The sequence below is a fragment of the Anneissia japonica genome, unplaced genomic scaffold, assembly GCF_011630105.1.
Source record: "Anneissia japonica isolate Jap-2015-1 unplaced genomic scaffold, ASM1163010v1 scaffold284696_len117094_cov170, whole genome shotgun sequence".
Classification (NCBI taxonomy): domain Eukaryota; kingdom Metazoa; phylum Echinodermata; class Crinoidea; order Comatulida; family Comatulidae; genus Anneissia; species Anneissia japonica.
In genome coordinates, this window is record NW_022687646.1 from 6303 (window position 1) to 19848 (window position 13546).

The following is a 13546-nucleotide window of genomic DNA, read 5'->3' on the forward strand; positions in this document are numbered from 1 at the left end:
ACTATAGGAAATGAAAGCCAAAGGAGCCATTATTTATAAACGTTTAAATGAAATAATGGCTCCTAAAACTTCTATTTCCTGTAGTGTACGCAAGGATTTGATTATAATTGCTTTATAAGTCAGTTTTGACGTATATCACCTTTTCTATGACCCTTTAATCAAACTGCTGGTTGTAGAGCGGTGCTTGCGGTAGCCAATCGCTTAGTGATCGCTGTGCGTGTGAATTAGTTGCGCGTATAAGAATGCTTTGTTAGTTTATCCACCTGTCAGCAAAGAACTTAAATAGCAGAAGAATTAGCTGTTCCGCGTATTTGCATTAAAATTAATGGAACATCCGCCCTCCCGCGAGCAGGGTAAAATTTGACCATTTGACTGAGTGGAGAAACCACAGGAAACAAACGAACAAGAGCGGCACTTATATATTTATTATTGTTGTATAGCGCCGCCACGCGGACGGAGTAAATTTGTTCTCCGTGTACCCACAATGCATTTCGAACGGATATTCCACTATTTGGGAAGCTGCTTTATCTTCTGCTATTTGTTATCCTTGGTGCCGCCAGTCTGAACTAGGTGGCTTATCGCAAGCAGGGCTGTGTTTTTATGGTAGGCCTAACTAGGCCTGGCGGATGCCACCGTGTTCAACTCGGGGCTCGATGGGGAGTCTTGCGTTAATTCGGGTAAAATAATGACCAATCAGCATTCAATTACGTGTTCTGTGAGCGAGCGTACGTTTCGAGCGCAATGTTCGAAACACATTTCCTGGTTACGGTTCATTATTAAGCAAATTCTGGCACCTGGCTAATCCCTCTAGTCCGAACGCTCGGCAAAGTTAAGCCGTGCTAAACGTTAAGCCGGGCTTAAATTAACTCAAGCCCGGCTTATCTCCTAGTCTGAACGTAGCCTATTTTGTAGTTAATATAGTTTATTTGGTGTTATTAGGTAGGCCTAACCTCCTGGTAGACATTTGTTTATTAGAGTAAGATATATTGTAAACATTATTATGCAATTTTTAGCTCATAACATTTGTCATTCGTGTTAATTAGTGCCCCATAGAGCGAGATTTGTTAGGTTCACTGTGTGCGTTCATATACCTTGTCCAAGCAATATCCATCGCTTGCTGCAGTAAAATCACCCCAGTTTTTAGCTTTTTGAACACTAGACGCAAACAAATCTAAAGCATTATAATTCTTTTAATCAATGGACCCTAATAAACCAAACAAACTGAACGTTTAATATGAATATAAATAGGAATATTCTAGACCTATTAAGACTCAAGGATCGAAATTGGATTTAGGCCTACGGCCAGAAAGGAGGCTTTTTCTACAAGCACCAGGCCGTAGCCTAGCGTAGATTATGAAATCATCGCACGATTTTTACCTGTCTGCAACGACCAAAAAAGTCAGTGACTGTATTCCCTTGAATGCTATTAGATACGTTTATTTCTTAACCAGCTAACAATATTACGGTCTAAGAACGTTATAATAACGTTACATTTTGGTGATAAAAACCTTATTTTGTAGAACCGGCCATACGTACGTACTCATAACCTAAATTTACAAATTCACAACGTTTTGTGAACGTTATTTTGTGACATACCTAACTACAACGTTCGCGAACGTTGTAAGAACGTTTTGTGTTTGCTGACGCCATAGTATCAAAATAGCATTACAAACAAATTCTTCTAACACAATATATCGTATCCGTAGGGCCTACTGTACTGCTGATGTGTAGTTATAACACGTACTGCAGGAGCACAAATCAGTGTACGCACAGCTAAATGTCAATACGCACGCAGTATACTGATCATATCACTAAGTACAGCAGTTATGTCGAAAAACCATGCACTTTGTGATAATAGCATGAAACTTAGCACACATGTACTATGAACCATAGCGAATATTTTCAGGTAGGGACTCATGTCAACAGCGCCCTCTATCGATCAAATATGGTAAATTTATATTTTTAGCCATATTGAATATAAACATATAAATCAACCTATATAGGGACCTCTATTACATGTACTGAGAACAAGAGGGAAGACATATGTTAATACACTGCCAACCCATATTAAGAGGACACTTTCCGAATGTGCCAACTGGTCAAATCAATACATATGTTTAACAACTATATAACTACAGTAGTCTTAAAATAAGAAGAAAAAAAAATCATTCAAATTTGTATGTTTACATATTTTGAACAATAAACTTTATCAAACAACTAGAATGCTTTTTTTGTTAATAACTAGAGTGGAAATTTAAATATTGTGTTTAAATGAAGTACAGTAACATTATTATGTACTATGCTTTACCACTGGTATATGCATAGTACATTCATTAGTGTACTTCATTTAAATACAATCTTGTAATTTTGACCATTAACAATTGTGATTTCTTTTTTATTGTATTTTCATATGGAATTATCTATACCGTACCGCCTGCACCCTGATTTCTAAGTTGTTACTCCGTTCATGCTATTGTATCTCGTGCTTTCATTAGAAAGCTGAACATTTAAACAATATTATCTTTGTACTCAAATCGGAAAAAAATATCGAAATATACAAGCTTTGTTGTTTTAATTACATATTAATTTGTTGATTTCATATGAATTAGGCCTAATTGTTTTTGAATTGCAAATTATTGTTATTATAATTCAACTGTAACTCATCTTTAGGGCAACTAAAATGGGATCATAAATCTTATCATGATTGAAAGCATGCCAAAAAAACCATATTAAGGGGATAATGTTACGTTTTTTGTTAATGTGTTCTCAGAATAGGGGTAGTCCTATTATATTCAGGGGACACCACAAGGGGGACCGTTTAAACATATTATTAATCTTATTTATATAAGTAAAGAATTTGTAATACACATTTTTCGCAACATAAATCCTATGGCTGAAATATAAATTTAAGTTTTTCACCACTAATGGGCGGCCACTCGGCGGAACATGTCCGTATTCCTGACCCGGTTCCAATCGGTCAGTTCTTAACTTCTAAACCCAAAAACTTGCATGAACTAAAATGATTATTGGTATCACGTAATTCTGGAGTCGCAACCGTAACTGACCTTCAGCTATAACTTCAAAGGGGCTGCTTTCAGCACAGCCAAATATACGTACACTACGTATATTCACTCCCGAGGCGACTCCATGCGTTGCTGCGGCAACGGTACCCGCAACGTGTGTACCATGTCCAAAACAATCCTCTCCCTAAATTTAAAACACATATAAAACATGCATATATTATATTCGTTAAATATAATATCTGTATTGATTGATTTAGTATGATTTTACAGTATATTCCTTTTGAGCGCTCTTTCTCAAATTTGAATTAAATTCAATAAACACGTTACCAAGATTATTCTGGCAGTTTAATTGAAAAGAAGGACTGATTTTTGTTTTCACTCAAATTAAACCATATTAGTTTTAATTATTATAACGCGGACTGAAAATAATTTCAATAAATAGTATTAATAAATGAAAATCATAATTCATCATTCTAATTTTAGAGGCCTGTTATTTTATTATTATTAGGCTTATTATCATCAGCAGTAGACCGATCAACATCATCAATATCATTATCACCATCATCATCAACAACATCATCATACAAAATACAAATACTCTTTAATAGCAATCTGCAAAATACAAATGATAAATTACAAATTGAAGTTTAACAAAAATAGAAATATAAAACTATAAAAATATATAAATATATAAAGATAAATATTATTAATATTAATTATGGTTTATTTATTTATTTACTTTGTTTTATTTTTTTTGGAGGGGGGACCTCGGGAAAGAAACAAACAATACAAAAACTCGTCATATCAACAATAAAAACACGAAAAATATTATATTATAGTTATTATAATTAATTTTTTTTGTAATTATTGCCATCATTAATATTATTATTGTTATTTTTAAAATAATATTATCATTATAATAACAACAAAAACTACACTATTATTATTATTATTATTATGATCATGAAACAAATATAAAAATGATGCAATTTTGATGTCATAGAGGCGTACAGGAATTACAGGTATTCACCATTCCTTGAACGCACCGATAAAAGTAATAACATTCTTTGTTCGTTGGGTGTTAACTTTGGGTAAGGATAACTTATTGTCGCATCTGAGGTTATATGGAGTATTATGAATTTTGGGTAAGAGGTGGTGAAGTCTGTGGGTAGGTGATTTCAGTTTAGTAAAGTATTGTTTGCATAAATGTGTACGCCGCTCTGACATCAAAGGGATCCCAGCAACAGCTCGAGCCCAGTCATAATTCCAAAGCACGTTTTTGAATGCGCTCGGGTTGTAGAGATTGCTCATTTGTGATACACATACCCCAAAGAGGGACGGCATATTCAAGAGCCAGAGGTAAAACACTTAAATAAAAATGAATTTGTCCTGCTACACAGAGACCAGATTTACACAGGCGTTTAAGAAAATATAATCGGGAGTCTCCTTTGTTTATCATTCCATCAACTTGGTTTCATCATCATCATCATTTCATCATCATCATTATTATCATCCATCTTACTGTGCCAGTAACAACTTCGTGCCAGTTCTCTGCTCTGCCGCCAAACTCAACATGTTTAGTATTCACGCCAGAATCGACGACGTAAACTGTTACACCATCCCCATTTCCTTTTAAGATTAAAAAAAAAAATAATTATAAAGTAGTATTTATTAAAATGTTAATGGACACCAAAAAGAGACCAAAAAAGACATTACAGACACAGCTTGAATACACAACTTATTATCATGAGGGAAAAATCCCTTGTGTGAGATTTGATATTAAAATGTTCTTTGTTTTGCTATAAAACAATAAAGTACAATATATTGATAGAACTGGTACTGGTACTAGTAGTGGGTATTTATATTGAGCCTTTTCCTTGCGGTTAAGAGGCGCAATCTAAGCCTCAATAATTCAGGAAAACAGTGGTAGGCATAAAAATCAGTCATTGTTTAGGAAACCATGAATTACAATAGCAGGCCTACAGACTAAAAAAACAAACAAAGAAAGACCAAATAATACAGATTACAGCAATCAAACACAAAAGGAAAATGAAGAAGAGTGACATTAGGCAAACAAGTAAATCTTGAGTGCACGTTTAAAAAGATGAGGATCTGAAATATCTCTAATGTCAGTTTGAAGATTATTCCAAAGTTCAGAAGCATAACAAGGGAATGAAACCCTCCAATTCTCTTGTTGTATTTGGTATAATAATGAAATGTACCGACGAATGTGTAAACAGTAGAATCCAACACTTAAAACAACCAGACCAGATGCTCATTTATACGAAAGGCTATTCATAATTCATAATTTTAAATTTCGGATTACTAATTCGAAGTTTCAAGTAAATAATTCGAAATTTCGGATTACTAATGCAACATTTCAAATTACTAATATTTGGCAGTTTAGATTACAAATTTGAAATTCCGAATTAGTATTCTGCATTAACATATATACTTCTTTTGGCACGAATGGGCTTTCGTACATTTATGATTTTACAAATTCAGAGAGTTTTTGCTGTGCCTCAGTAATACCAGTCGATTGCATACCTGAATATAATTTGATTTATAAATCCCCGGTACAATGAATTATAGAATATTGGACAATGTGTATGCAAATAGTCAACTCAAAATACCTGTATTTGATTAACGATTGTTAGCATGTTGCTTAGAGTATTGTAGGCTTACGAAAATCTAAGAATTGTCGTCTATCAACAGTATGTCGAACATGTTTTTGGCTCAACCAGAGATGGTGCCAGTGGGGGGACAGGGAAGCCATATTTCTCCCATCGTGGAGTGCTGCCCCCTCCCCCACACCCTGTCGGGGAGAAAAACCATGAATATTTCTACATATTGATTAGGGCCTTCGCCTCCTGGACCACTTTCGTAATATTTTGATCGGCGCCAGACTACGACAATTTTGCTCTAGTCAGGGAAATTTCCCCCTCCCCCTTGTATTGGACGTCGGACCCCCAGTTGGGCAAATCCTGTCGCCACCCTTTGCCCCGCCTCTTGGATATTGTTGATAAGGTCCCAAGCCCGTATTCCTGGTCTTTTTCAAATTGGTCAATTGTTTAATTGACACTCTGGAAATGTCCATTGTAAATGGTGCGGTTTCGTGTGCTTAATCAGGAGCTTTGTGTGTACATAAATTAAAGGACGAAACGTTTATTCTCATGTTTTCTTTTTAAAAGGTATATGAGCATAATTATGTATTTTCAACGTTTGTATATAGCAAAAATATAGAGGCGGTTGGAATTAAAATTAAACACTGGCAAATGGTTTATTAAAGCCTGAATTGAACAGAAAATGAATATGAAAAGAACTGAAATGAGAGAGTATAATAGACAGGTTTGATCTAACCTGCCTTACGGTAATCTCACTTTGCATTTCATTTTGTAATTACTTAATTACAAAATGAAATGCTTGATTCAGGTTCTTTGTTATTTATTTTAATGTTAATTATGCCACTTTATCTGCTGTAATTTAGATGAAAGTCTACAAGGACAATATTTTGAATGAATGATCTATGCACACTAGCAACCCCATCACGGTTAAAAAAACTTCACGTATCAGGAAATCATTCGGCCGTATATTTTCTGTAAGCTTCTTACCCGATGGGAAATAGACGCCATCCAGTGGGAGGTTTCGCTGATCAATACGGTCTAAGCCCCAAACTCTGGTGATTGCGGATGGTTTAAATATAGTACTTTTATCCACATACTTCACACCATCCATTCCACGAATCTGCAGTAGGAGAAAAAAAAAGACGTAAATCTAATTCTTAGTAAGATAAATCTAATGAAAATGTCATTACTGTTTTTTTTACTTTGGGGCAACAATTAGGATTTTTAGGGAAATAAAATGAATGTAGATTGTCAGGATATCAAATCGGAGACCACTTATCCTGAGTGGTTTTTTTTTTATCCAAATTAATAAGAATAGTTTTTAACCTTAAAATAAATCTATATGACTATAAAATGAATTAAAAATCCGATCACCTTTTAAGCTTTTATGTAAGCCGTTTGACTTATTTAGATTGTTGGATTGGAATAATAATGAATAGGCATATGTCTACATAAATACTTCAGGAGTAATATCAACATGCCTTCTCTTTCCAGTTCATTATTGTAGAAATAAGTGTCAAGTAAGCATAATAGACATTGTATTAAAATATCAGACCCTGCCTACCATATTTAACTCTTCCTCGTTAAGATCACATACAACTGCTTTTATGCCATTTGAAGGCCCGTTAAGTGTTTTGCTTGGCGCGATACGAATGTTCCTAAATGATCTCATGTTATCTATTTTTTCCTTCATAGCTTCAGGATTCTCGTCATTCTGTTATAAGGGGAAACATGTAAGAAACTGTTAATAGCGCCTATGTACTTTTTGTAAGATTCTTTGAAACTAGGCACAAACTGTAGGGAAAAGTTGTCTAAAATGGGCCCCTTAAGGAAAATGTAATTTATCGCAAACCTTATACTGCCAAAAATTTAATAAATATTAAATATTGTAAAAACGGTAATTAGATTTTAGATATTTTGTAGTAGAATTTTTTTTGAATGGCTACCGACAACATGAAACTGTCAATGGATCGACTTTTAACATCATTCGACTATATTAGTTTTTCCTAACAAATAACAAACACAAAATTTTGGTGGCGGCAGAGACCAGGTGGGGGCCCGTTTTATGTGGAAGGTCAGTTTTAGACACATTTTCCCTTATATTATATGAATGTAACTTACCATACATACAACAATATACGTTTTGCCATCTAATCTGCTACCGTAAAGGGGGGCCTTACCAGTAGTAGCGTCGGATGCAGCGATACTTGTGCACTCCGGTGGCTGTAATGGTCTTAACGGACAGCCTCGGTTGTGCTGCGTCAAAGATAACAGAGACACAGTCCAAAGGGACGCTACTAACAGCTTCATATTATCGGTGTGTTTCCTAAAGTACAATGCTTATAGTTCGAATTGCTTTGGTCATTCGAAGTGCTTTCGTCATTCAATGGTTGGAATGCCTTCATCAACAAAACAGATACATGCTAATTTTAGATCCTCGATCTGCGATTGTTGCATAGTACTGTTAGTTTCGAAGAGCGTCATACATTATTAGAGCCGGTTTCTTAAGGTCTTGTAACAATTTTTACCGTACTCACTCCCACGGACACTACTAAACAATTTGTAACATTATGGGTGTTTTTTTTTTCAAAGCTTATCGTATGTACTCTCAACGGTAATACAAACTAGTCAGACGTTGACAATGCAAAAGCAGTGTCAGAGAGACAAACATATTTTCAATCTTTCTTCATTTTCCTGTATAAATTATTTAGTCCATTTCAAAACCCAAATTGAGCTATTCAGCAAGCTGACCATACATTTTTTTTAATCATTTACTCCTATAACTCAAATTTTGGTCTTTTACATACGTCACCGTCTTTCTTCTATTTGTTAATTTGATAAAGGTCTATGTTTTTTTTTTTAATTTTGATTCAAATCTCTAATATATGTAATAATAATAATATTAATAACGATAATAATAATGATAATAATAATAATAGTAATATGAATAATTATTATTATTATTAAATATATAAATAATAATCATTTAATAAGCGACAATATTACTAAACCAAAGTAAAAATCAAAGGCGCTGCGCATGTTTAGATGTTAATAATGTGACTTTTGAATTTGGTCTTAAAAATAGCAAATGAGTCGACAATATGTTTAGGGAGGGATTTCCAAAGTGTGGCAGTTGAAAATAAAAATGATTTTTTTTTTGGCCGTAGGATTTAGTGTTAACTGTTGGAACAAATATCAGATTAAGGTCAGAAGAACGGAGGGAGGACAAGGAGACATATTTAGGAATGAAGTCGAGTAGGTTTGGCTGTTCGAGTCTCTGTGCTTTAAATGTAAGTAGAAGAATTTTATACTCGGGTTCCAATCATCTTTATTCTTTAATTATCACTAGTGCAATTGCCACTCTATACCAACGTTTCTTTCGTATGATTGACTATTAATTGCGCAATACCTTGCGAAAAATATCGTGTCCTATGTGAAAATCCAAGAGTGTATACCATTTGGCCGCATAACTCAGAAGAGTATCCGAACGGTAATCGAAAGGTCATGGGTTCGAATCCCGATGGGGACAAACTTTTTTTTACCTGATATTCATTATCATCTTTATTCTTTAATTATCGCCAGTGGACGGGTCACTGCAAACCAATGTGACTTTCGTGTGATTAACTATTATTCATTGTGCATTAAGCAAAATAAATAAATAAATAAGCGTGTCCTAATGGGAAAATCCAAGGGTGTATACCACTTGGCATCATAACTGTTGGTAGAGTATACGAACGCTAATTGGAAAGTCTTAGGTTCGAATCTTGATGCGGTCATACGTTTTCTCAAATATTTATTATCATCTTTAATCTTTAATGTAATTATCACCAGTGGAGCCGTATCTCCAAACAGTGTTAGGCCTACTCCAAATCATAATAATACAGGTCTGATCTTCCTTCAATTAAAGACCACCTCCAATGAACAATTTTCTGCGGCCCTGAATAAATGCCTTTCTTTTATCATTAGCTGTTTCCTCTCCAATTATAGACTCCCTCTATTTAGAAAGGCCAAAAACCATCGTTTTGGTGGACCAAACTGAAAAGTTTCCTTTCAATTAAAGACCAATATAAATAAATAGTAATATTAATACAGATTTGTCTAAAATAAATTTTCTTATGTCACTTGAACAAAAAAATTACCCAATGCACATCGTAAGATGATATTTTGTGTAAATTGAATAACGAAAATGTTAAATAGTATGATGAGCCGTTCTAGTGTAATACAAATAGAATGCAACAGTACGAATGCAAAAAGTATCACTTTGAGATTAGTTTTGATATTATATTAATATAAGCTTTCTTATACACAGCATAATTCTTAAGGTGAACGATAAGTTTAGAGCATATATACAATACACGTATACACAAAAACAAATAAACAAGCATGCGGATGGAATAAAAAAAAATACAGTAAATGAACCATTCTTTCTAATGGTCGAGCAAGCCAAAATCTCTGTTTAAACCTAAATTAGCAAAATCTAATTGCTTGATAATTTCCCTACGTATCATATTCCTAAAGTTACACTTCTTAACTACAACAACCTCAACCACTAACAGTACCTATGCCATTACTTGCAATATAGGCCATTAAGCTATATTTATAGTTCAGACTGGACAAACGCTTATAAATAATTGCTTCTACTGGTCAATTAATAATCTCAGAAGTGAAGTGTCTTGAGATGTTGATGATGATGTGACCGTTAAGTCTTGGTATGTGGCTGTCAGATTTGATATGAGGACATAGCTCACATTTGATGCTTAGACATGGAAATGTACCATTCATTGATACTGTCAATAATGCGTTGAAATGGTTTAAGTGCTGTATATGCCTACTAGCGGCTAGATGGTTGCTTCTTTTTGTTATTAAGTGGATCGCTGGCTGTAGATGATTGGTCGAGTTGTGTGTTGAGGATGAAAGTTAGATACATGTATACATTGCTATGTGTCAGTGGGTTTCTTGTAAATGGAGTTGGTAATGTTGCAACTACGTACACATACCTATATAAATGTGAATTTTCAGCAAGTACAATTGCCTGTTTTTGCTGCTGCAAATTTGTCCCGGGTACCGATTTTACCAAAAGATCGATACATCCGCACTTTTTCGGATATAGCTGTTACCGTAAATGCTCGAATAAGCGCCGCTCTAGAATAAGCGCCGCACCAAACATGATTTTTTTTAAGCGCGCGCTGCTCTCGAATAAGTGCCGCGGCGGTTAATAGAGAGTATATAATATTACCCTGTGTGTAATGAAACAAGGTTTTAAATTAAATATATACAGTGGAAAAATGAATAAATAACCCAAAGAAGACACAAGTATTTCTTATAAACTTGTGTTTACGGTGATAGGACCTATGATAGGCCTACTGAACTACGAGAAAACGTGAAATAGGTAACATGGAAACGGGCAAGGAAAGCGCCACGCCAATAATTTTCTTTTTATATAAGCGCCGCTCTTGAATAAGCGCTGCACTGAAGCCGCTAAAGGTTTTATAAGCGCCGTGGCGCTTATTCGAGCTTTTACGGTAAATTAAAACAAAACTGAACATTGAAGCTATAGACAAAACTTAAAGCTAAAAAAGATGATGTTGCATCATTTTGTTATATCCTGTGAAAGAGCTTCGAAGAATATCATTTGCGACTTGAGCTTATGGCCGGAGAATACTTTAGTCAGACGTTTTTATGAATTCAAGGAGATGGTGAATGATATCACTATCATCTCTCAGAGTTGTTTCCTTTAACTGTAAATCTTATGCGCGGATGAAGGACATTTATGAATTATGTCAAAGTAATGACATACAGGAGCATTAGCTCTTTAAAGAAGAGCTTGTTTCTCTTACGTCTCTTCACGAGGACTTTGCTGTGTCAGCAATGGATAGTTCCAAAGACCTGTTATGCGGTAGACCTTTTGGTGGAATCGGTATATTTTATAGGAAAACTTTATATAAATGTGTTAAACTGATGCCTTTTAAAATTGAATGTAAACTTATAGCAATCGTTTCAATTGTGTTAAGGATGATGAATATAAACAGAATGTTAATAGTTATATTAATGCAAACATCTCTGATGTCACTGCTATTCTTATATCGGCCGACAAGATTATTGAGTGTATTAAGAAACTTGGTAAGTCTGCTGGCTTAGATAATCTTACAGCAAAACACTTGCGTTTAGCAAGTGATCAGGTTAATTTCTTGCTTATCTTTTATTTTAATGCCATGATATCTCATGGATTTGTAGTAGAGGACATTGTATTACTTGTTCCTATTGCCAAGGCGAAATCGGGTGATATCACTGCTATAAGCAATTATTTCTAAGGTATTTGAAACGATTTTAATTACTATAATTGTTATCATTATAAAAAAAATTGTAAACTACTTTAATTTGTGGACCTCGGAAGCATGTGAAGCTTTAATGTCTCCCTTAATTTGAGAATTTTCCATGGGTACAGTTGGTAGTCCAGACTGACAGACCATGTTGTACAGATAGTTCAATCGCTTTATGTGGGTATGGTAAAAGTTTTTATACAGTTTTAGATTTTAATCGGAAACTGATATTTTTATATTGTTGGTATTATTTAGTAGATTAGGGAAATCCTTATTCTTGTTAAATTGTTTTCTTGTAAAAGATGATTTTGATAACTTTAGTTACATTTTAATGGAAAAAGTACGGGATGTTGAATACCAAGGAATCATTTATTAAGAGTAAATACGCATGCAGTAACTGTACATTCATTCTAAAACATTAAACATAATATTTCCTAATTTCCATTTAAATTCAGAAATCTAAAGACCACAATTATGTCGGTCGTTAATTATAAGGATTCTATTAGACACCAGACAATAATTTTGCCAGATTAAGCCATAGAGCAAAGCAAACTAATAATTTACACTTCACACAATGTACAATGATATTAGTGCATTTTTTTCTTCTTTTTACAGACTACGGATACAGTGCTCTATATTGAATGAGGATATAGCGCTAATAAGACCAAGGAGCAGAATATTACATTATTGTAATATGTGTAATCCCTGACCTAACTAATGTTATCTCTCTACATATTTGCATAGTTTAAAATGATCTTACCAAAATAAAATAATTCTGGACAATCAACCAAAGCATTCATTGACATTATCATGAATACTTACGAACCATATATCATTAAATTATTCTTCAGGTTCAGAGGACCATGTGGCACATGCTCCATTGGTGATCGTGACATCATCTAAACTAATGTCACCAGTAAAATCAATTCCCCTAATTCCTTCAACATCATCTTACAGATACCGGATGTTTTAACTGTGACTTTTCCAAGTATCCAAAAGTTTCCTTAGTTGTTTGTTCTAGTCCACACTGGTGAACCAATATTACCTGAAGAATCGACTACGTACACATTTAAAGTATTCACTGAGTCCCCGTACATGTGGTAGAACCACTCGATGCACAGGCCGTTCGTTGAAGGATATGACGGTGTCCAAAGACGAGCGATGTCATTGCTATTCTGACCTGTAGCTTCGATGTGCAAGTAGTAACCTCCTGCAAACAAGCGAAAGTAAAAATGCACAATTCTTGAGATTCAATTATTTAGATTATATTTTATAAAGAATCATATAATAGTAGGTGGAGCCGTGTCTGTCTGGTAGACGTATAAAATATAAAAAAAAAAACTGGTGGCACTTTATAGACTAACTTCAATTATTTATTATATGACATCCACTTCTTCTACGCAAGGAAAAGCAAACCAACCTCAACAGGAGGCCACTGGTAGTTACATAAAACCCTCATGTTGGACTTATTAATAAACTCCAACTCATTATTGACAGCGATGATAAGCTCACTAATATATTTCCCGAGTAGCCGCTCATAGCCTACCACCAGCCTCGTAACATCAAACGATTACTAGTG

General features: G+C 34.4%; 1 protein-coding gene and 1 long non-coding RNA gene across 4 annotated transcripts in view; one reads left to right on the forward strand and one right to left on the reverse strand.

Annotated features, from left to right (window-relative positions):
* LOC117120537 (aqualysin-1-like) overlaps window positions 1-7984 on the reverse strand; it is a 12308-nt gene extending 4324 nt beyond the window's left edge. The window contains exons 1-5 of one of the 2 annotated variants that reach the window (XM_033265555.1): window positions 7769-7984; window positions 7212-7361; window positions 6635-6767; window positions 4546-4652; window positions 3066-3207 (exon numbers count right to left, since the gene is read on the reverse strand). In XM_033265555.1, the coding sequence (XP_033121446.1) occupies window positions 3066-3207; window positions 4546-4652; window positions 6635-6767; window positions 7212-7361; window positions 7769-7957 (721 nt within the window). In that variant the 5' untranslated portion in view covers window positions 7958-7984. The remainder of the gene's footprint in view (window positions 1-3065; window positions 3208-4545; window positions 4653-6634; window positions 6768-7211; window positions 7362-7768) is intronic. The other variant, XM_033265563.1, reaches the window with a different exon arrangement.
* LOC117120548 lies at window positions 7593-12915 on the forward strand. Of its 2 annotated transcripts, none has more exons than XR_004447377.1 (3): window positions 7593-7721; window positions 8815-8937; window positions 12583-12915. It is a non-coding gene; the product is annotated as an uncharacterized LOC117120548 (long non-coding RNA). The 2 variants fall into 2 exon arrangements; XR_004447376.1 differs by lacking the exon at window positions 7593-7721 and adding an exon at window positions 8021-8156.
* The last annotated feature ends 631 nt before the right edge of the window (window positions 12916-13546 follow it).